The sequence below is a fragment of the Hemitrygon akajei genome, chromosome 4 (assembly GCF_048418815.1).
Source record: "Hemitrygon akajei chromosome 4, sHemAka1.3, whole genome shotgun sequence".
In the NCBI taxonomy this organism is placed as follows: domain Eukaryota; kingdom Metazoa; phylum Chordata; class Chondrichthyes; order Myliobatiformes; family Dasyatidae; genus Hemitrygon; species Hemitrygon akajei.
In genome coordinates, this window is record NC_133127.1 from 161,848,010 (window position 1) to 161,871,257 (window position 23,248).

Below are 23,248 nucleotides of genomic sequence, written 5' to 3' on the forward strand. Positions count from 1 at the left end.
ACAGGTCCATGATTCATTGAAAGTGGCATCAATGGTTGACAGGGTCATACAGAATGCTTTTGGCACATTGGCCTTCATAAATCAAACTATTGTACAGGAGATGGGATATTATGTTGAAGATGTATAAGACATTAGTGAAGCCTAATTTGGAGCATTGTGTGCAGTTTTTATCACCTATTTACAGCAATGATGTAAATAAGGTTGAAGGAGTACAGAGAAAATTTACAAGGATGTTACTAACCCGAGTTTAATGGAAGATTGAATATATTAGGACTTTATTCCTTGGAATACAGAAGATTGAGAGGAGATCTAAGAGATATATAAAATTATGTGGGATATAGATAGGGGAAATACAAACAGACTTTTTTGCCTGAGGTTGGTTGGGACTACAACTAGAGGTCGTGGGTTAAAGGTTAAAGGTGAAAAGTTTAAGGGGAAACTTCTTCACTCAGAGGGTCATGAGAGTGTGGAACAAACTGCCAACACAAGTGGTGCATGTAAGCTCAGTTTCAACAGTTAAGAGAAGTTTGGATAGGTACATGGATGGTAGGGGTATGGAGGGCTATGGTCCCAATGCAGGTCAATAGGAGTAGACAGCTTAAATGACTAGATGGGCTGAAGGGCTTGTTTCTGTACTGTACTTTTCTATGACTCAATGACTATAAGTACAACTATTAGCTGTTTGCTAGCCACTAGCATATAAATGTTGTGAGCACATTAGTTCAGATTGACATTTTTTAAATAACTCTCCATCACTTGGCAAAAGCAAACACATTAATCACGAATGATGAAACTGGAGCCACCCATCTCTTTTTTTGTAATCCTGTTTCTACAGCAATTTTCCTTAGAGTCTTGGTAAAAAATAACATTAAATGTCATCAAACTTAAAACATCATGTCATCCACATCATAATCCAAAGGTACTGAGTACATTTTGTCTCTGGTTTTCTAAGAAATCACTGGCAAATTTTCCTCTGCAATTTGATCATTGCTGACTTTAACACATGAGCATTGAAAAGCAGTGATCAGGAATGTGTGGCCACTGTAATCAGATGGTCAGTAGAAGAACTGGAATTATCAGTGATACATTGAGGAGAAAATTTGGATTTGCATTTCTTGGCACATAATAAGTAGTCCTGTGGTTTCTCAGTGCATATGTTATAATGTTAAGTTTTTTTTTGGATTATATAGATTAAGACTGCAGAGTAGGAGGCTGAGAGCTGACATAATTGCAATCATCTTCAAAAATGGAGACAAATTCACCTACGGTAACCACATAGGGATGTCTTGACTGGGGAAGTAATTCCAAAAATCATCCACAACCATGTCCACCCTTGAGTCACAGAATTAATTCAATCCATCAAGTTAAATAAATGATCTCATCTCACTTCAACCAGCTTGCTATGGGCTAGATGGGGAATTCTTCGACTTTTTTGGCCAGCACACCAAAGCTAAGGTCACTCCAACCTCATTCACTGAGCTACAGTTTGCGGATGATGCTTGTTCACCCGCATACTCAGAAGCCAAGCTCCAAGTTATTGTCAGATCATTTACTGAGATATATAGGACAAACATCCATAAGGCAAAAATCCCCTTCCAACCACTGGCATAAAGATCCACTACAAGGTTCTGGCAAACATGGATCATTCCCCATAATCTGGGACAACATCTTTCATGCCAAACAAAAAAAAAATGACAGCATAGACTTTCAAGAGGTACCAACGCTACCTCCATAAAATCCTCAAAATGTACTAGAATAAGCAAAGTATAATCAGTAACTACTTCCAGACCAATATCCCTACTGCTGAGGTTCTGACTGTGCTCAGCCAACTTCACTCTGCTGGGCACAGTGTCTGCATGTCAGGCACAAGATTCCTGAGGCATTCAGGGCATAGGAGTTCTTCAAGGATGTAATATCATCATTGGTTTGTAGAAATTCCCCAGCCATGACTGCTCAAAGCCATCCAATTAGTAACTGGGCACCTCAAGATTTCTTTGTGGAAGCACGAAGATGGAACACAGAGACTCCCAAACAACCTATCACATCAGGAATCAGATTTTAGACTAAATTCAGATTTGTGGTTTTGATTAAGGATAGGAATAATATTTAATTTTTTTTAGTTATTGCTTGCTAGATTCAATTAATGGGCAAATTAGATTTAAAGGAACGTTACAACACTAAAATAAATCATGACATAGCTTCATACTTCATAGAGTGGCAGCACACATTCTTGAATCAGTAGGCTGTGAAAGTAGGAAGAGCTACTGGTAATTATGCTCTCACTTTATGAAGAACTGGTAATGTCATCTTTCCATGGAAATAATTTTTCAGAAGCAAAGTCACAATCTCAGAATGTTTTTCGCAAAAAGCTGACCTCACAATAGTGAGTGATTTTCTGACTAAAGAACAAATGAAACCTGATATTAGCTGTTCACTTGTCTATTTACCATATGATAGTCATCTCAAAATTAATTCACTGATAGGGAAATATTTTGCAACATCTTGTGGTGGAGGAAATCCAAAGTGCAAGGGAGATTTTTTTATTCTCTTCACAGACCACTTCAGACCATTTGACTTACTACTTTTGTGAATTAAATCTGCCAAGTTGCACTGACAGTAGCTTTCAATCTCTTCTGCTTTGAAGAAGTAGCACAATGGAATCAGTATGACAGGTTTATATTGAATACAGGTTTATTAATATGCCATGAATGCATTTACATGAAGCTATGTTATGCATTTACCTAAAAGTCATTAATAATAATGAAGGTGATACTTTAATGAAATTTTACTGGCCGGTAACTACCTACTCACTGCGAGACGTATCCAAACTCTGGTTGCCATGCCACAAATTGGCAGCTGATGAAGTTTGATAATGTCTCGTCTATGAATTGAAGATTTTAATGCAGTCTTAAATACACTCAGAGGCATTATCTGGGATAGTGTGAAAATATCTCTAAACCTTTTCTATAACATTTCAGTTCCTGCCCGAGAGGCGACTTGGATCCACTCCAATTTGCTTACCAGAGCAGTAAGTCCACAGCAGATGCCATCTCATTGGCTCTTCACTCAATCCTGGAACATCAGGTCGCTCTCTATCAACTACAGCACAGTATTCAACACTATCATCCCCTCAAAGCTAATCAATAAGTTCCAAGACCTTGGCCTCAATACTTCCCATGAAATTGGATCCTGGATTTATTTTACTTGTAAATGTCAGTCAGTCAGATTGGCAACAACATCTCCTCCACAATCTCCACGGGAACAGGTGCACCACAGGGCAGTCTGCTTAGTGCCCTATTCTGCTCACTTTACACCTATGACTATCTGGTTAAGCACAGCTTCAATGCCGTATTCAAGTTTGCTGATGACACCACTGTTATGGGAAGAATCAAAAGTGGTGATGAATCAGCATACAGGAGGGAGATTGAAAATTTGGCTGAGTGGTGTCATAACGACAACCTCTCACTCAATGTCAGCAAGACAAAGGAACTGATGATAGGCTTCAACAGAGGGAAATCAGAGGTCCATCAGTCAACACTCATCGGAGGATCAGAGATGGAGAGGGTTAGCAACTTTAAATTCTTGGGTGAAACTATTTCCAAGGACCTGTCCTGGGTTCCTGGATCCAGCACATAAGTGCAATTGTGAAGAAAGCATGGCAGCGTCTCTTCTTCCTTAGGAGTCTGTGGAGATTCAACAAGACATCTAAAACTTTGACAAACTTTTATAGATGTTTAGTGGAGAGTATATTGACTGGCTGCACCACAGCCTGGTATGGAAACACCAATGACTTTGAATGGAAAATTCTACATAAGGTAGAGGATTTGGCCCAGAACATCTCAGGTAAAACCCTCCCAACCACTGAGCACATCTACATGAAACACTGACATAGGAAAGCAGCATCCATTATCAGACAAAGGGTCTCGGCCCGAAACATCGACAGTGCTTCTCCTTATAGATGCTGCCTGGTCTGCTGTGTTCCACCAGCATTTTGTGTGTGTTGCATCCATTATCAGAGATTTCCCCCCCCCCCCCCCCCCCCACCCAGGCCATACTCCCCTCTTGCTGCTGCCATCAGGTAGAAAGTACAAGAGCCCCGGGACTCGCACCAAGGTTCAAGAACAGTTACTACCACACAACCATCAGGGATAAAAAGGGGATAACTATACTGGCTTGCCTCAACAATGAAATCTTCCCACAACCAATGATCTCACTTTATGGACTTGTTATCTCATGATCTCATGTTCTCTTTATTTAATGTTATTTGCAAAGTTTACTGTCTTCCACACCCTGGTTGATCTCTCACTGATCTTGTTACATTTACTATTCTATAGATTTGCTGAGTATGCTAACAAGAAAATGAATCTCAGGATTATATATGGTGACATATATGTACTTTGATAACAAAATTTGTAATTACTGTACAATAACTGACCCAGGACTGATGGGTTTATGTGTTGGAACTTCCATCCTTATGAATGTCTCTCTCACTTCCATAAGACCATATTTTTCCTAATAATAATGTTTATATATGCTGACTGTATCTACATCCATTCATGGACACATTCACCAGTGAAAGTGGATAGCATACTTATGTTTTCATACTGGTAACAGCAATGACAACAAAGTTTGCTTAAAAATGTTAAGTGCAAATCATTGAATAGGCAGATGCAGATTATTTTTTTTTCTGAGGACTAGTGAAACAGCCCTTTAAATTGGTGGAGCGGTATAAAAAGCCAGTGAGTTGTAATCTGGAGGTGGTATACAACAACTCATTTTTGATTCAAAGGAACTTAGCGAGCTGAAACTCTCCCGTGCAGCGGCTCGGTAGACTTCTTCTCCTTTCTGGTAACTAGAACCAGAGCTGTAAGTGCTCTTCCAACTGAGATGTTCTGGTAATCCCAGCTCTTTGTTTCTCCATGTTGCTTTCAAACTGCAAAATCAAATCAAAATGTTACTGACAAAAAATACATGAAGTAGTAGCAAAAGATATTAAATTCCTCATGTCTGCATGAAAATGTTTCACTGAAAAAACAAAATAACATTATTCCCAAGTTCTGGTTAATGCTCAATATTCAGTAGATGTTTACAGAGTACAATACTCAACTTGCTACCTTGTTGCAAATATTACATAGTGTAAAAAATTTGGTGGAGCCCTTTAGTTGCCTTCTCTGATAAATCCCTCTTTCAAATGACCATGGATTCATACAGCACAGCAACAACATGTCCTTTTGGCCCACCTACTCCAAAGTTCGTGATGCCTTTGTTACCACCATTTGCAGATTTAGGCCTGTACTCCTCAGTACCTTTCCTATCCAATAACCTGTCCAAACGCTTTTTAATCTACTAGTATCTGCCTCCACTAGCACCTCATTACAAATATTTACCTTCCTCTGTGTGCAAAACTTACCCCTCAGATCTCCTTTTAATTTCTCCTCATTTACCTTAAACATGAGTTCTCCAGTTTTAGGTTCCACTGCCCTGGAAAAAGAAATTCTGTCTATCTTACTGACCCTTATAACTTAGGAAAATTTCTCGAAGGACATCCCTCAGCCCCGATGTTCCAGTGAGAATAAAACCAGCTTACCAAATCTCTCTTTATAATTCTACTTCTCTTTGCTAGGCAACTTCCTGGTACATCACTTTTACACACTCTTTGTTGCTATCACATCTTCCCTGTAGTGTGTCAGCCAGATGTGTACATGGTAAGGATTACTGTACCTAACTGGGAATGCCCTGTCAGAAATTAATAGCCTCAGTAACGATGGAAGGAGGCAGAATGGAATGCTGATAATTCAGTAAGTTTGATTCTTGAATTTCTGGTATGCATGTTGGTCTTGCTAAAATTATTGGGCTCATTAGTTTCCCAGTTGGCTACGGTGTAAATGTCCCTCTACGGCTTCTAAATTAGACATAAGAGCATATACAAAAATAAGAGGAAATCAGAAAGTCAGGCAGCACACCCTTCTGTTTTACTTCTCCCTCACCTTTGTTTTCCCTCATCCCTGTTGTTGCCTTACCCCTTCTATTCCCTTCTCCCACCCTCATGATCAGCTCACCATTTCCTTCTGCTACCCCACCTCCTCTACTTTCTCCTATCAGGTTCCTTCTTCTTCACCACTTTGCCTCCCCCACCCAACTACCTCTTAGTTTTTTGTGTCATTCCCTTTCATACGACCATAAGACATAGGAGCAGAATTAGGTCATCTGACCTATCGAGTCTGCTCCGCTATTCAATCATGGCTAATCCTTTTTTTCTATCTCCTCCTCAACCTCAGTTCCCAGCCTTCTCCCCGTAACCTTTGATGCCATGTCTAATCAAGAATCTATCAATCTCACCCAACAATGTGGCCTCCACAGCTGCATGAACAACAAATTCCACAAATTCACCACCCTTTGGATAAAGAAATTTCTCCACTTCTCTGTTTGGAAAGGGTGCCCCTCTATCCTGAGGCTGTGCCCTCTTGTCCTGGACACTCCCACCATGGGAAACATCCTTTCAACATCTATTCTGTCTAGGCCTTTCAACATTTGAAAGATTTCAATGAGATCCCCCTTCATCTTTCTGAATTCCAGCGAGCACAGACCCAAAGCCATCAAACATTCATCATATGATAACCCTTTTATTCCTGGATCATCCTTGTGAACCTCCTCTGGACCCTCTCCAATGCCAGCACATCTTTCCTAAGATGAGGGGCCAAAACTGTTCACAATACTCAAGGTGAGGCCTCACCAGTGCTTTATAAAGCCTCAGCATCACATCTTTGCACTATATTCTAGACCTCTTGAAATGAATGCTAACATGGTATTTACCTTCCTCACAACATGCAAGTTAATCTTTAGGGTGTTCTGTATAAGAACTCCCAAGTCCCTTTGCATCTCAGATTCCTCCCCATTTAGAAAATAGTCTGCACATTTATCTCTACTACTAAAGTGTATGACCATGCATTTTCATTCCCCTCCCTCACCCATCCTCCTCTTAGTTTCTCGTTTCATTCCCTTTCATTCCCCTCCACCACCCATCTACCTTTATGCTCTCACCTGGACTCACTTCTTACCTGCCAGCTTGTGCTCTTCCGTGTTCCCCCCCTCCCCCCCCGCACTTTTATTCTGGCTTCTGCATCTTTCTTTCCAGACCTGATGAAGGGTTTCGGCCCAAACACTGACTGCTTATTCCCTTCCCTAGATGCTGCCTGACTTGCTGAGTTCCTCCAGCATTTTGTGTGAATCGTTTAAAGTGCAGATATCCATTCGCCATGGAATAGAAATTTAAAAAATGATATTTATACAACTCACTTATAGAAAGCATAAATAAGGAATAAGTTTACTGTCCCATTCGAAAAAGCAGCCTGGTTCAGTAATTGTCTTCAGAACACATGGTCTCCCATCTTCAACCTGTCTATATGTTACCCCAAATCCACCAAATGTGGTTGAATTTTAACTGCCTTATGTTTAGTGCAATTAAGGATGGGGAATAGATCTCAGCTTTGCACATTGTGGGCAATTTGAAATACAGTAACTCAAACATCAAAGCACCCTGAGATTAGGACTGGACTGATACAAATGTGCTTTGCGTTTAGATCTCTGGAATGAGGTAGAAAACATGAAACAGCTGTTGCGTATTAAAAAGCAAAGTGCTGGAAATACTCGGCAAATCAGGCAACAACAGCAGAGAGAGAAAAACTAAATTTCCCGAATAAGTTATTTTACTTTGGATTCCCAGCATCAGCATTTGGGTTTACTTTCTGTGGTAAAAGCGTAAGGTTATTTCAAGATTCACACTTCATTTTGGGCCCAACAAAATCCCTTGTATCACGGTCATACGAGATTTTTTTTGTATGTTCTGTGTGGCTTCATTTAGCTACAGGAACTTCAAACACCATCACCCACTACAAAACATAAGAATTATCTAAGTACCAAACTGCTTTAAAATAGAAAGAATTAACATATCAGCTAAAGGTAATGTATTATTGTTAATAGGACAGGTAGGAGGGCATTCAGACATGTTTCACGTTATCTGTTACTATAGTGGTTTGGGCTCATTCGTGCAAGATTATTGTCGGAGGTGATTTTTCTTGAGAAGATGATGGTTGATCTTAAATATCTTCATTATATCTTCACAGAGGCATAGGAAAGTGTAACTAAACTCCTCTATTCTGTGGTGTGAAGCATATTCTGAGTCAAAGTTTGGAGTACTGAGTTCTGTTGCAGAAAAAGATTTCTTGATTCAAGAAGCCAAGGAAAAAGGAAAGTTAACAGAACGTTTTCACAGAAGTTATCTGGAAATGCCATTGAATTGAATATTGTAAATGAGGTCATGTGTTTCTAAACAAAGAACAGACTGCAGGATATCATCGGGATATTAGATATGGTTAAAAAGATCCGTCAGGTGCAGGTCTCTAAATAGAACCCTGGAATTTCTGTAAAGTTCCTATATAAATTTAACACTTCTGGGTTTTTATGTCATTTCATTTAATGGCCTTGTCAGAAATTGTAGACGCATGAATGCAGTGTCATATTTAAAACTATAAACTTGGATGGTTTTGGGTCAGTTGTACAATGACCAAGCAGCACAATGGAACTGAGCATGCAATGAACACTATAAGTCATTTTAGTAATGAATAAGGATTCTATTCCCAAGGATTCGTATGTTTTTCAGATGACTGGATCAAGCTCACTGCCACTGTGCTAAACTCACAGCCGCATTAACCCCTAATAGTTCCCAATGATCTGGTGTCTTGGCTGTAGGAGGAGCAGACAGCTAGCAGTGATCAGGCGGGGTCATTGGAACACAAGTTGGTGGCAGTGAGATCTGTGGTCTGGAGCTGCCTGGAGTCATTGGAGCCGGAGATGACTCTAAGAGATACTCTTTGTTTTATCCATCCCTTCTCCACCTTTACTGCTACTGAGAATTAATTTGCTTCCTCTCTTTCCAAGGTTCTAACAAATGGCCCTGGAACTGAACTGCTAAATATGTTCCATTTTTCACAAAGGCTGCCTGCCCTGCTGAGTACGTTCATATCTCCTGCATCTGCAGTTTAAAAATAATTTTCACATCACTGAACACTAGCCACGCTCCCCAATCCAGCGGTGAGTCCAGGGCCACAACAAGGATTCAAAGGCAGTGTGTTGTTGCAGAGGTCCTGTTCTAATGGGCTTCACTCAAGCAACACCATAAAAAATTACTCAGCTTTCATTTCTGCTTTTGTGTATGTTATTTCATTATTATAAGTTCATTGAGGTCACTCTCTTGTAGTTACAGCTATTAAACAACTCAGCAAGCTGGATCTAGTCTTGTTTTGCAAATAAAGTAAGAAAAAATTCTTAGGAAACAGGAAAGTACAGGAAGGATTTCAAATTAAAAAACGTGCCAGCACTTTTATTCCAAAGTTTGCAATCTAATTAAATTAGAGTAAATGACAAAGATACTAGATAATTACCGTGTAGTTGGGAAAAAGCTGAAGTTTACTTTGGAATTAAGCTGCTGCAGCACATTTGCCTGGCCCTCACAACTTGAAATGGTGTTTATGCAGCACAAATTTACTCAGTTTAAAAAAAACATTCTTCTGCAAAAAGGACTTCCTACTCAATCATTTTCCTGCATATCTGGAAAGGATAAACACAGAGTGCTAAACCGCATGTAGCCCCTGCTCGGCTCTGTTTCATTTTTTGAAGCCATGTCTTATTTTTTACATTGGTTGCATTTCCCATAATAATTATTGCTTTTAACAAATATATTATATTGTGTTGGCTTACTCAAAATACTGTGGATGTATTGGCTTGTTGTCCATCGGCAACGAACATTTTAATTCTTCTGGGGCCAAAACCATTCCACTATCAGTCTGATAATCCTAAGGAAGACAGGAGCAAATTAATAGAACCTATTTTTAATTTTGTTATCATATCTATAAACCACTTAGCAATTTGGAATATGATTTAATTTGTTAATTGATGACAATAGCACATATTCAAGCTTATGTTTTCGTATAAACGTAGAACTATAAGTGTGGTACATTGTGTTCCTTGTCCTTCTGATCAATGTCAGAATTGAGGAAATGTTACTTCAACAGTTACTAAAGATGTTATCAAGTAAAACATTATTCATGCATCTCCTCAAAGACAAACTATGAGACGTACATAATGAATCTGTACACAGCTTGTATACTGTATGTTATATAATGTAATTAATTACTTAATTAGAAGGATCATTTTAATTATCTAGAATGATCTGATGCTTTCCTATCTATGTATTAATTTTCAAAATTATTTACAGTATGATTTTTTTCTCCATCAGTTAGCAAAAGAAGTGTTGATCATCTTCTACGGGGAGTTTCCTGATATGAATTTTGAAATTACCTTCTATAATTTGAACTTTACAGCTATAGCTAGACTTTTGCTTTATTCTGTGATAGCAATTCAACTTAATCTTTATACCATTCAGTATCTCTCTCAGTTGACTTTTTTAAGGGCTGGAAAGTCCATTCTTTGCAATGGTTTGCTAAGTTTGACACCAGGGATCAGTCTCACGGCTCTTGTCTGTACAGGTTTTGATGGTTAGATGTTTCCTTTGCTTCTTGGCAACCCAAACCAGGTAGAGTGTTCAAATACTGTCTGACCAGAGCATCGCACAATTTCAACACAGCTTCTTCTGATTTTAGACATTTCAAGATCATTTGGCCACCTATCCAAACCATCAATTCTTAAATTTGGGGTTTAGAAACCAAATGGATTTCCATGGTGTTATAGAGAGAAGTTGCATCTGCTAGAGTATGCTGAATCTTTATTAAAATCAGACTATCGTTAAAAGAGAAGAGAAAGATTGAGCAGAGAAGGAAGAGATTACTAGAAACTTAAAAAGATAATGTCTTACTCACTTCTGTGAATGATTAAGCTTTGGGATATGGGTAGTTCAGATATCTTTCTGCACTTCAGTTTTGAAAAACCCATTGACCTGATGTCATACACAGTCCATTTATGGTAACATTTGGTAGGACTGGTGGATGGATTTGGTTTGGATAAGAAAGTAGTTGGTGCAGATTTGTAGGAGAATAATGAAATAAAAGAGTCTTGTATTGGAGCCAGCATTATACATGATCTGGATGAGGATGCGAAAGATTGTGCATTGGTTTACAAGTAATGCAGAAGTTCAGACTATAGAGAAACAAAAGAATGTAGGCAGATGTAACTGGAGTGCCAGTGTGGGTCTGTAACTCTCATATAGCTAGATGTAAACACCTACAAGCTGAGTGGGCTAAGCCAACGTGCGGGATGACTTTGAAGGTGTATGTACAATCTCTCACTACTGCAGTCGGAGGCTCCCATCTGCTTCAAAAGGAGACAATCATACCAGTGCCCAAGCAGAGCAGGGTGAGCTGTCTCAATGACAATCACCAAGTGGCACTCACATTTACTCTGATGAAGTACTTTGGGAGGCTGGACATGGCTGGAATCACCTTCTGCCTAAGCAAGAACCTGGACCCGCTGCAATTTGCCCATCGCCACAATAGGGCTACAGTGGATGCAATCTCACTGCTCTCCCCTTGGCCTTAGATCATGCAGACAATAGTAATACCTACATCAGGCTGATGATTATTGATTGCAGCTCAGTGTTCAACACAATCACACCCTCAGTCCTAATCAACAAGCTCCAATACCTGGGTCTCTGTACCACCCTCTGCAACCAGATTGTTGATTTCCTCACTGGGAAACCACAGTCTGTGCAGATCTGAAACAACATCTCTTTCTCGCTGACAATCAACACAGCTCAATACATGCTGAGGCCACAGCTCTACTCTCTCCACACATACTATTGTGTGGCTAAGCACAGTTCAAATGGCATCTATAAATTTTCTAATGACACAACTGTTGTTGGCAGAATTTCATATGGTGACAAGGGGGTGTACGGGGTGAGATAGATCAGCTGGTTGAATGGTGTCACAGCAACAACCTTACTCTCAACTTCACTAAGACCAAGGAATTGACTGTGGACCAGGAAAGGAAGTTGAGGGAACACATAACCGTCCAAACTGAGGGATCAGAAGTGGAAAGGGTGAGCAGTTTCATGTTCCTGGGTTTCAATAGCTCTGAGGATCTATCCTGGGCCACACATATTGATGCATTTACAAAGAAGGCACAACATCAGTTAGTAGATTTTGGAGAACAGGTACGTCACCAAAGACACACACAGATTTCTACAGTATATTGTGGAGAGCATTCTAACTCATTGCATCACCGTCTGGTATGGAGAGGCCACTGCACAAGATCAGAAAAAGCTGCAGAAAGTTGTGAACTCTGCCAGCTCCATCATGGGCACTAGCCTCCCCAGCATCCAGGATACCTTCAAAAGGTGATGCCTCAAAAAGGTGGCCTCATCACCCAGGAATATGCCCTCTTCTTATTGCTACCAACAAGGAGGAGGTACAGGAGCCCAAAGATACAGACACAACATTTCAGGAACAGCATCTTCTCCTCTACCATCATGTTTCTAAATGGAGCCAGGGACACTTCCTCAATACTGTTTTAACTCTCTTTCTGCACTACTTATTTATAAACTTTTTATTTAATAGGTTTTATTATAATGTATTGTAATGTCCAGCTAATGCAAAACAACACATTTCACAACATATAGCAGTGATATTAAAGTTGATTTTGATTTGGGATGACTACTTAAAAAAATCGACTGCTAAGATATATTGTAAAGATGATGAAATACAGTCTCTAAAAAAACATACATATGGTCATTGTTTCCAATCTTGATTTGAAATCATTTTGAATGCTAGTGTAAATTTTCAAATAAAATTAAAATTGCTATTAAGCTTTAGTAAAGATGATTTCAAAAGAGGTACTCGGATAGAGAGGATAAGAAAGCTAATGTATCAAAGAAGGAAGAAAGAAGCTATAACCAGAGTGAGATAACCATATGAAGTAGGACAAGATTGCATAATGAAATTTGTTATTTGTGGCAGCAACACAGTGCAAGACAAAAAAATTACTATAAATTACAAGAAACAACAAAATAAATAATTAGTGCAAAAGAGGAACAGTGAGGTAATGTTCATGAGATGCTCAGAAATGAATGGTTTCTGACAATATAGTAATTCAATAAAAAGACTCCAAATAACAACTAATTAACTAAAACAGTGATGCATGATCAGGTGATGGCGTGTTGTAGCTGCATGATGTGAGGGCCAATGGAACCATTATGCTTCCTGGTGACAACAGCTGCAGCAAATGTTGACTGCTCGAAGAACTCAGGCTCAAAGTTGACGGCCTGGGAACCCTGGTTATGTAGTTTGCCAGGACTGTGGTCCTAGCGTGATTTAGGTGGAGAACAGCTCCCTTTTTCCCCAATAAAGGTGCCATCATTCCACGGATTCAAACTCACTTCTCCCTCTCTAATTGTATTGATCTCATGCTTATTTGCACATGGCTCAGGTAGTAATCCAATCCTTCTTGGTTCTGCTTTTTAGTTTAATCCCTAGTTTCCTAATTGAATCCAAATTTCCTCAGCATGGACCAAAACATCTGGATCTTGCCCTTCCCTTTCCAAATTCCTTTGCAGATTAGAGATCAGATTCAGATTCAAATTCAGAATTATCTAATTATCACACATAAATTGAAACATACAGTGAAATGTGTAATTTGTGCTAACAACAAATACAGCCTAAGGATGTGCTGAGGACAGCCCACAAATGTCACCACATGTTCATCGGGGTTGGGGGAGTCTCACTGAAACCAACTGAATATTGAAAGGCCTGGAAAGAGTAAACATGGAAAAGAGGTTTCCAGTAGTGGAAGAGTCTAGGACCAGAGAGTGCAATCTCAAAGTGAAAGGATGTCCTTTTAGAATAAAGATGAGGAGGAATTTCTTTAGTCAGAGGAATTCATTGCTCTGGAGGTCAAGAATTTGGGTATAGTTAAAGTGGATTTTGATACACTCTTGAAGAGTGAGGGTGTCAAAGGTTACAGGGAGAAGGCAGGAGAATGGCTCCGACAGGGAAAAACAAATCAGTCATGATTGGGTGGCAGAGCAGAATTGATGGGCCAAATGGGCTCATGCTGTTCCTATGGCTTGTGATCTGATGGTCAATGAATCTTCTAGCACTCTAATTTATCTGCTGCCAAAGATTCTTTAAGGAACCACTGGCTATTAATTGTTTGCACTGCCTTATGCACACATTAAATAGAAAGTCTGGAACAGTATGAAAATCATACACCCAACTTTTTACTCATACTGGACTCAGTACTGTGTACCAATGCACTTTGCATTGGCCATCAATATTATAATTGGGTAAGGATGCCAATTATCAGTGATCCCATTCAATTGGTTCATTGGCACTGTGGAAAAAGGTCAATGCTTGAATTATTTTTACTATATTTTAATGTTTTATAATATATTGTAATATTTTAAAATGTTTTTAATTGATGTTATCTTTTAAGAATATTTAGTTTTTTAATTTTAACTTTTATAAAATGTCTTTGACTGACAATGACATATAGAACACGTTGAAAGGTCTTGGTTAGCAGTGATGAGTCAAAGACCACTAAGGTAATGCAGGGATGGGGCTTCGGCTGTTTGAGGCCCACTTGTCACTTGGGGCTTGCTCCACCTCACACAAACTTCCTGTGTACATTCTGTCTTCCACTTATGGAAAAAGTAAGCACAGGTGAGGAAGGGCTTAATTTTTCTGGAGGTGGAGGACAGAATTATTAACTATGCACATTTAAAAGATCCATTAAGAATTTACCAGAGAATTATACCGCAACACCATGAAGGAAAATATTTAATATTAACTGTTGCAGTCATGATTAATATTTTCAAAGTTTTATACCTGAATATTGTCCTTGTTACAATTTGTCTACATCCATCTTTACTCTTATTTTATTCTTGAAACAATGCTATTCAGACTATTAATTGGGCTGCAAGAGGTTAAAGAGCTGAATTAAAAGTTCACAACTTGCAGTAGTTTTCCTCCCATTCCCTTTCCTTTCTTTGCTTTTCCACTGTGCAGATCCTTTGATTACCATTTCTATCATTGACCTGCTGTCCCGGATCATTGTTATGTCTGGTTCAGTTCCTTGTCTTTGCCGTTTTCCATCTTTCAATTCTTTGTACCTTGTTTTGAAAATTTTGACTGTAGACTCCATTTGGTCCAATTTTGATTAACATAGATTAAATTTTGCAAAGCAAACTTCACCTTTTTATTATGAATTTGTTGGTTTTATAGGCCATGCTAGTTGTTGTTTAAAATGAAAATCAAATCCCCCTCAAAATATTTACTTACAGTTTCCACAAATAGAAAGCAAAAAGATATTCTCTCAAAATTCAGGTCAAAATAATTTTCAGATGTATTTATAATCATATTTTGTTCTATTTATTTTTTCTTTATCATGAAGCACATGGTGTTCAAAATTCAAAGGAAAAAGGGAAATTTTTAATATCCTCAAAATGTTCTGAGGGAAGCTAGAAGTGATTTTATAAAGTTTGTCATAACACAGCAGATAACATCTATCCATTGTAATATGGGGAAGGATGCTTGCAAAACTAAATTGTAAGTCTTACATATTGAAACAGAGCCAAGGCTATCAAACAATACACAAGTCATAAGAAAACTTACATCTGTTAATGTTGTAAGCTCAAGTGGTAGCTCTTCAAATGTCTCCAAATCCTGTGGTTGTTTGTTCAGACAAGTGTTAATATATCTGCAGTAATAAAAAATATCGCACATTCAAATGGGGCTGCATGTCAGTTTTTCAGTAAAAATATAATTTTAGTGCTGAGCTGTTTATAGTTCTCATAAGATTTCAGTTTCAACAAGGATTTCAAATATACAGGATTGTTTTCCTCTCTCCCTACATTGTTCCAGCATTCAAGGAGATCTTTTTTCATTCAAGTCTCTTGGGTCCTCTTCTGGGGTAGGTGGGACCTGTAAAAAAGGGATGGGTTGCACTTGAACCTGAGGCGGACCAACATTCTTGTGGGCAGGTTTGCTACAGCTGCTGGGAGTGGTTTAAACTAATATGGCAGGGAGATGGGAACCAGTATGACAGAGCTGTGGATGAGACAGCAAGCTTAAAAGTAGATGATGGATGTAATATGGATGTAACAAAGGACAAGACAATGATTGTACTCAAATATAAACAGTGCAGAGAGTTAAATTGTACCACAGATGGAAAATTTAAGAATTGCGAAGAATGCAGGACTGATAGTGCTGTATTTAAATGCATGTAGTATTCAGAAAGAGGTGGATGATTAGAGGTTGGTTGGTCCGACACTGTGGGCATTACTGAGTTGTGGCTGAAAGAAGGTCATTAGTTGGAGCTTAATGTCATAGGATAAGCTTTTTATTGAAAGGACAGGCAGGAAAGCATAGGCAGTGGTGTGGCTCTGTTGGTAAGAGTTGGATTTACATCTTTAGAAGGAGGAGACATAGGGTCAGAGAATGTCAAATCTTTGTGGGTGGAGTTAACAAACCGCAAGGGTAAAAACATTATGCAAATCATATATAGGCCTTCAAGTAGTAGCCAAGATGTGGGGTTGAGATTGCAAAGGAAGCTGGAAAGGGCATGTAATAAGGGTAATAACACAATTGTAATGGGGGATTTCAATATGCAAGGGGATTGGGGAAATCAGGTTGGTGTTGGATCACAAGAGAGGGAGTTTGTAGAATGCTATGAGATGGCTTTATAGAGCAGCTTGTGCTTAAGCCTACTCAGAGAAAGACTATTTTAGATTGGGTGTTGTGTAATAATCCAGATTTTATTAGAGAGCTTAAGGTAAAGGAACCCTTAGGAGGCACTAATCATAATATGATTGAGTTCATACTACAGTTTGAGAGGGAGAGGCATAACTCACAAGTATCAGTATTGCAATGGAATAAAGGGAATTAGTGAGGCATGAGAGAGGAGCTTGCCCATGATTAGAGGGGGATTCTGGCAGAAGTTTCTGGGAATAGTTCACAAGGCGCAGGATAGATATGTCCCACAGAAGAAGAAGTTCTCAAATAGCAGGGGTAGGCAACCGTGGCTGACAAGGGAAGTTAAGGACTGCATAAAAACCAAGGAAAGGGCATATAATGTAGCAAAAGTGATTGGGAAGTTGGATGATTGGGAAGCTTTTAAAATCCAAAAAAAGGTAACTTAAAAAGCTAAAAGAAGGGAAAAGATGAATATGAGGGCAAACTGGCCAATAATATAAAGCAGGGTACCAAACATTTTTTTTTCAGTTATATAAAGAGTAAAAAGGAGTTGAGAGTTGATACTGGACCACTGGAAAATTATGCTGGTGAGGTAGTAATGGGGGACAAAGAAATGGGTACTTTGCATCTGTCTTCATTGTGGAAGACACTAGCAGTGTGCCAGAGGTCTGTGAGTGTCAGGGAGCAGGAGTGAGTACCATTGCTATTACAAAGAAAAAAGTGCTAGGCAAACTCAAATGTCTTAAGGTGGATAAGTCACATGAACCAGATGGACTACATCCCAGAGTCTCGAGAGAGGTTGCTGAAGAGATAACAGATGCATTGGTCATGATCTTTCAGGAATCACTTGATTCTGGCATGGTGCTGGAAGATTGAAAATGTCACTCCACTCCTTAAGAAGGGAGGATAGCAAAATAAAGGAAATCATGGGCCAGTGAGCCTAATCTCAGTGGTTGGGAAAGTGTTGGAGTCTGTTATTAAGGATGAGGTTTTGGGGTACTTGGAGACTAATGATAAAATAAGTCAAAGTCAGCATGGTTTCTGTAAAGGTTTCTGTTAGAGTTCTTTGAGGAAGTAACAAGCAGGGTGGACAAAGGAGAGGTCGTGTATGTCATTTACTTGTATTTTCAGAAGGCATTTGATAATGTGCCACACGTGAGGCTGCTTAACAAGATAAAATCCCATGGCATTACACGAAAGATACTGGCGTGGATAGAGGAATGGCTGACAGACAGGAGGCAGCGAGTAGGAACAATGGAAGCTTTTTCTGGTTGCCTGCCAGTGACTAGTGGTGTTCTTCAAGGGTCAGTATCAGTTTGTCAGTGATTTAGATAACGGAATTGATGGATTTGTGGCAAAATTTCCAGATGATACAAAGATAGGTGGAGGGGTAGGTAGTGCTGAGGAAGCAATGTGATTGTAGAAGGACAGTCAAATTGGAAGAATGGACAAAAAAGTGGCAGATGGAATACAGTGTTGCGAAATGTATGATAATGCATTTTGGTAAAATGAACAAAAGTGCAGGCTATTATCTAAATGGGAAGAAATCTGAAACATCAGAGGTGGAAAGGGCCTTAGGAGTCATCGTGCAAGACTCCCAGAAGGTTAATTTACAGGTGGAGTCTGTGGTTAAAAAAAGGCAAATGCAATGTTGGCATTCATTTCAAGGGAAGAAAATATTAAACAACAAGGAGATAATGCTGAGGTTTTATAAGACACTAGTTTGGCTGCACCCAGAGTACTGTCAACAGTTTTGGGCCCCATATCTCAGAATGGATGTGCACCAAAGGTGGTGCATGAGGATGATTCCAGGAACGAAGGGGTTAACATATGAGGAGCCTTTAGCAGCTTTGGGCTTATACTCACTGGAATTTAGAAGAGTGACGGGAGAGCTCATTGAAACCTACCGAATGCTGAAAGGTCTAAATAGGGTGGATGTGGAGAGGATATTTCCTATGGCGGAATTATCCAGAACTAGAGGGCAGAGCCTCAAAATTGAGGGGCAATCTTTTAGAACAGAGGCAAGGAGGAATTTTTTTAGCCAGAGAGTAGTGAATCTGTGGAATGCTCTGGCACAGACCGCTGTGGAGGCCAAGCCCATGGGTATAGTTAAAGCGAAAATTGATTGTTTCCTGACTGGTCAGGGCATCAAAGGTTATGGCGAGAAGGCAGGTGCATGGGGTTGAGTGGGATCTAGGATCAACCATGATGGAATGGTGGAGCAGACTTGACAGGCTGAATGGCCTAATTCTGCTCCTATGTCTTATGGTCTAAGATGGTGGGCTTATCTACTGAGTCAATTTGGGAGGAACTGACGAATATGAACGGGATTTCCATGTTCATTAGACTATATTATGGATTCCTAATAGTCAGCAAGATTTAGAAGAGAGAATTTAGAAGAGAGGATTTAGAGATATAGAGATATATGGTGAATCAATTTGGTTGCGGCAGTCTTGAGGAGGAGTTCAAGAATGCATCTGTGATAATTTTCTTGAACAGCACATCAGTGAACCTACAAGGGAACATGGTATTGTAGATCTGGTCCTGTGCAGTGAGACAGGTAAAAATAGTGGTCTTGTAGCTAGGGATCCTCTTGGAAAGAGTGATCAGAGTATGACTGAATTTCCCATACAAATGGAGGGTGCAATAGTTCAATCGAAAACCAGTGTATTATGCCTAAACAGTGGAGACTACAATGGGATGAGGGAGGATTTGGCTAGTGTAGACTGGGAACACAGGCTATATGGTGGGGCAGATGAGGAACAGTGGAAGACTTTCAAAGAGATTTTTCATGGAGCTCAACAGAAGTGTATTCCAGTTAGAAGAAAGGACAGTAAGGGTGGGGAGAGCCAGCCTTGTATAACTAAGGAAATAAAAGAAGGCATCAAACTAAAAGCTCATGCATACAAAGTAGCCAAGAGTAGTGGGAAACTGGAAGACTGGGAAAACTTTAAAAACCAACAAAGTACCACTAAGCGAGCAATAAAGAAAGGGAAGATAGATTATGAAAATAAACTAGCACAGAATATAAGAAGATAGTAAAAGTTTTTATAATTACATAAAGCAGAAAAGGATGGCTAAAGTGAACATAGGTCCCTTAGAGGACAAGAAGGGGAAATTGATATTGGGTAATGAGGAAATGACTATTTTGTTCTCGGTCTTCACGGTGGAGGACATGTCTAACATGCCAAAGAAAAATGTTTGGCATTTGATGAGGACCTCGTTACAATAGCTATCACTGGAGAGGTAGTGCTGAGCAAACTGGTGGGCTTGAAGCTAGTTAAGTCCCCTGGTCCTGATGGAATGCATTCCAGGCTATTGAAAGAAATGGCAGAGGTTATAGTTGAGGCTTTGGTGATAATTTACCAATATTCTCTGCACTCTGGGCAGGTCCCAGTGGATTGGAAGATGGTGAATGTCATGCCACAGTTCAAAAAAGGATGTTGGCAAAAGGCAGGTAACTATAGGCCAGTTAGTTTAACAGCTGTAGTTGGGAAAATGCTTGAAGTTATCATGAAAGAAGAAATAGCAAGGTATCTGGAAAGAAATGGATCCATCAGGCAGACACAGCATGGATTCAGCAAAGGCAGGTCCTGTTTGACAAACTTACTGAAGTTCTTTGAGGATATAATGAGCACAATGCATAGAGGGGAACAGATGGATATTACGTACTTGGATTTCCAGAAGGTGTTCAATAAGGTACTGCATAGAAGACTTATCCATAAGATAAGGATGCAAAGAGTTAAGGGTGATGTATTAGCATGAATAGATGATTGGTTAACCAATAGAAAGCAGAGAGTTAGGATACACGTGTGTTACTCTGGTTGGCAATCAGTGGTGAGCCGTGTGCCACAGGGGTCGGTGCTGGGTCCGCAACTGTTCACAATATACATTAATGATCTGGAAGAGGGGACCAAGTGTAGTGTATCTAAGTTTGCTGATGATACAAAATTCAGTGGAAAAGTAAATTGTGCAGAAGATACAGATAGTCTGCAGAGATATAGATAGGTTAAATGAGTGGGCAAGGGTCTGGCAGATGGAGTTCAATGTTGGTAAATGTGAGGTCAACCACTTTGGAAGGAAAAATTGGAAAGCAGATTATTATTTAAATGGTAAAAAATCGCAGCAAACTGCTGTGCAGAGGGACTTGGGAGTGCTTCTGCATGAATCACAAAAGGTTGATTTGCAGGTGCAGCAGGTTATCAAGAAGGCAAATAGAATGTTGGCCTTCATTGCTACAGGGATTAAGTTAAGAGCAGGGAGGTTACACTGCAACTATGCAGAGGAGGTTCAGCAGGTTGATTTCAGGGATGAGGGGGTTAGACTATGAGGAGAGATTGAGTCGCCCAGAATTGTACTCGCTAGAATTCGGAAGAATGAAAGGATATCTTATAGAAACATATAAAATTATGAAAGGGAGAGATAAGATAGAGGCAGGAAAGTTGTTTCCACTGGTAGGTGAGACTAAAACTAGGGAACATAGCCTCAAGATTTGGGGAGTAATTTCAGGATGGAGATGAGAAGGAACAGCTTTTCCTGGAAGGTGGTGAATCTGTGGGATTCTCTGCCCAATGAAGCAGTGGAGGCTACCTTGGAAAATATATTTAAGACAAGGTTGGATAGATTTTTGCATAGTAGAAGAATTAAGGGTTATGTGGAAAAGGCAGGTAGGTGGAGCTGAGTCCATGGCCAGATCAGACATGATCTTATTGAATGGTGGAGCAGCCCGACAGGCCAGATGACCGACTCCTGCTCCTATTTCTTATGTTCTTATAACAGTTACAAGAAATATAAAGTTGTGATAGTAGGTGAGTTTGACTCTGCACACATTGACTGAGATTCCCTTCTTTTAAAATAGAATTTGTCAAATGTGTACAGGACAGTTTCCTTAATCAATATGTGGAGGTACCAATGAGAGAGAGCATGACACAGGATCTCCTCTTTGGGAATGAGACAGGGCAGATGAGAGAAGTGAGTGTAGGGAAATACTTTCGACCTAACGATCATAATTCTATTAGTTTCAAGATAAGTATGGAGAAGGATAAGACTGGTCCTTGGGCTGAGATTCTAAATCGGAGAAAATCCAATTTTGATGGCATCAGAAGGGATCTGGCAAGGAAAATGTGGATTGAAGTAGGCTATTTTCTGGCAAAATAAATGCTTAGTAAGTGGGAGGTCTTTAAAAGTGAAATATTGAAAACACAGAATCTTTATGTTCCTGACAGAATAAAAGGCAAGACTAACAGGTTTAGGGAACCTTGATTACTGATGGATTAATGAGGCCCTAGTAAAGAAAAAGGGGGTGGGGGTGCATATCAGGTAAAGGCAGCAAGGAGCAAATGATGAACCTAAAGAATATAAGAAATAAAAGAGAACACTTGAGGGGGAAATCAAGAGGGCTAAAAGATGTCATGAGATTGCTCTGACAGACAAGTGAAAAGGAATCCTAAGAGCAAAAGGACAGCAAGGGACAAAATTGGTTCTCTTGAAGATTGGTGTGGTAATCTATGCATGGAGTAGAAAGAGATGTTGCAGATCTTACAGTTAATTTTTTGGCACATGTATTTACTTGGGAGACAGTCTAAGCCAAAAGGGTAGTGAGGTCATTGACTATATCTGGATATTGGAAGAGGGGGTGCTTGTTGACTTGAGGCAAATTAAGGTGGGTAAATCCTCAGAAACTGACAAGGCATCTCCTAGGACCTCATGGGAGGCCATTAGAGAAATTGCAGGTAGGCTGACAGATCTATAAAATATTCTTACCCACAGGTGAGGCGCCAAAGGAGTGACTAATGATGTCATGAGGTTGATCTATTGTTTAAGAAATAAGAACAAGACAGGAAATTATAGGATGTTGATACTGACATCAGTCATGAGTAAATTATTCAAAGGTATTCTAAAGGATTACAGGAAAGATACATGCATTGTAGCAGGTACTACAGGAAAGAAACTAGTATGGATAGAAAATTGGTTGAATGGTAGGGGACAAAGAGGTGAGTAAATGAGGTTTTTTCTGGTTGCCTGCCAGTGAAATGAACTAGTGGTGTTCTTCTTCTTTTCGTGTTTTAAAGTATGTCAATCATTTGGATAACAGAAATGATAGCTTTGTGGCCAAGTTTGCTGAGAATTTAAAGGTAGGTGGAGGGGCAGGTAGTATGAGGAAGCAGGGAGTCAGTAGAGGGATATACAGTTCAGGAGAATGGGCAAAGAAGGGGCAGATATAAGGAGACTGTAAAGGGCAAGACACTTAGCAGCATTAATGAACAGAGGGATCTTGGAGTCCAAATTCATAGCTCCCATTGAGTTCAAAATCAGGAAATTATATTGCAGCTTTATAAAACTCTAGTTAGCCACATCTGGAAGTGTTGCATATAGTTCTAGTCACCCCATTATAGGAAGAATGTTGAGGCTTTGGAGAGGGTGCAGGAGAAGTTTACCAAGATGTCACCTGGATTAGAGGGCAAGAGCTTGTAACGAGAGGCTGGATAAACTTGGGCCATTTTCTCTCAAGTGGCAGAGACTGAGGGGAGATCTGATAGAGGTTTATTAGA

The 23,248-nt window shown here is 39.6% G+C and overlaps 1 protein-coding gene across 1 annotated transcript in view; it reads right to left on the bottom strand.

Moving 5' to 3' along the window:
- Nucleotides 1–4,070: 4,070 nt before the first annotated feature.
- Nucleotides 4,071–23,248, bottom strand: part of flt1 (fms related receptor tyrosine kinase 1) — a 155,935-nt gene continuing 136,757 nt past the window's right edge. The window contains exons 28-30 of the mRNA XM_073043818.1: nucleotides 15,618–15,702; nucleotides 9,757–9,851; nucleotides 4,071–4,933 (exon numbers count right to left, since the gene is read on the bottom strand). Coding sequence (XP_072899919.1) covers nucleotides 4,711–4,933; nucleotides 9,757–9,851; nucleotides 15,618–15,702 — 403 coding nt within the window. The 3' untranslated portion in view covers nucleotides 4,071–4,710. The remainder of the gene's footprint in view (nucleotides 4,934–9,756; nucleotides 9,852–15,617; nucleotides 15,703–23,248) is intronic.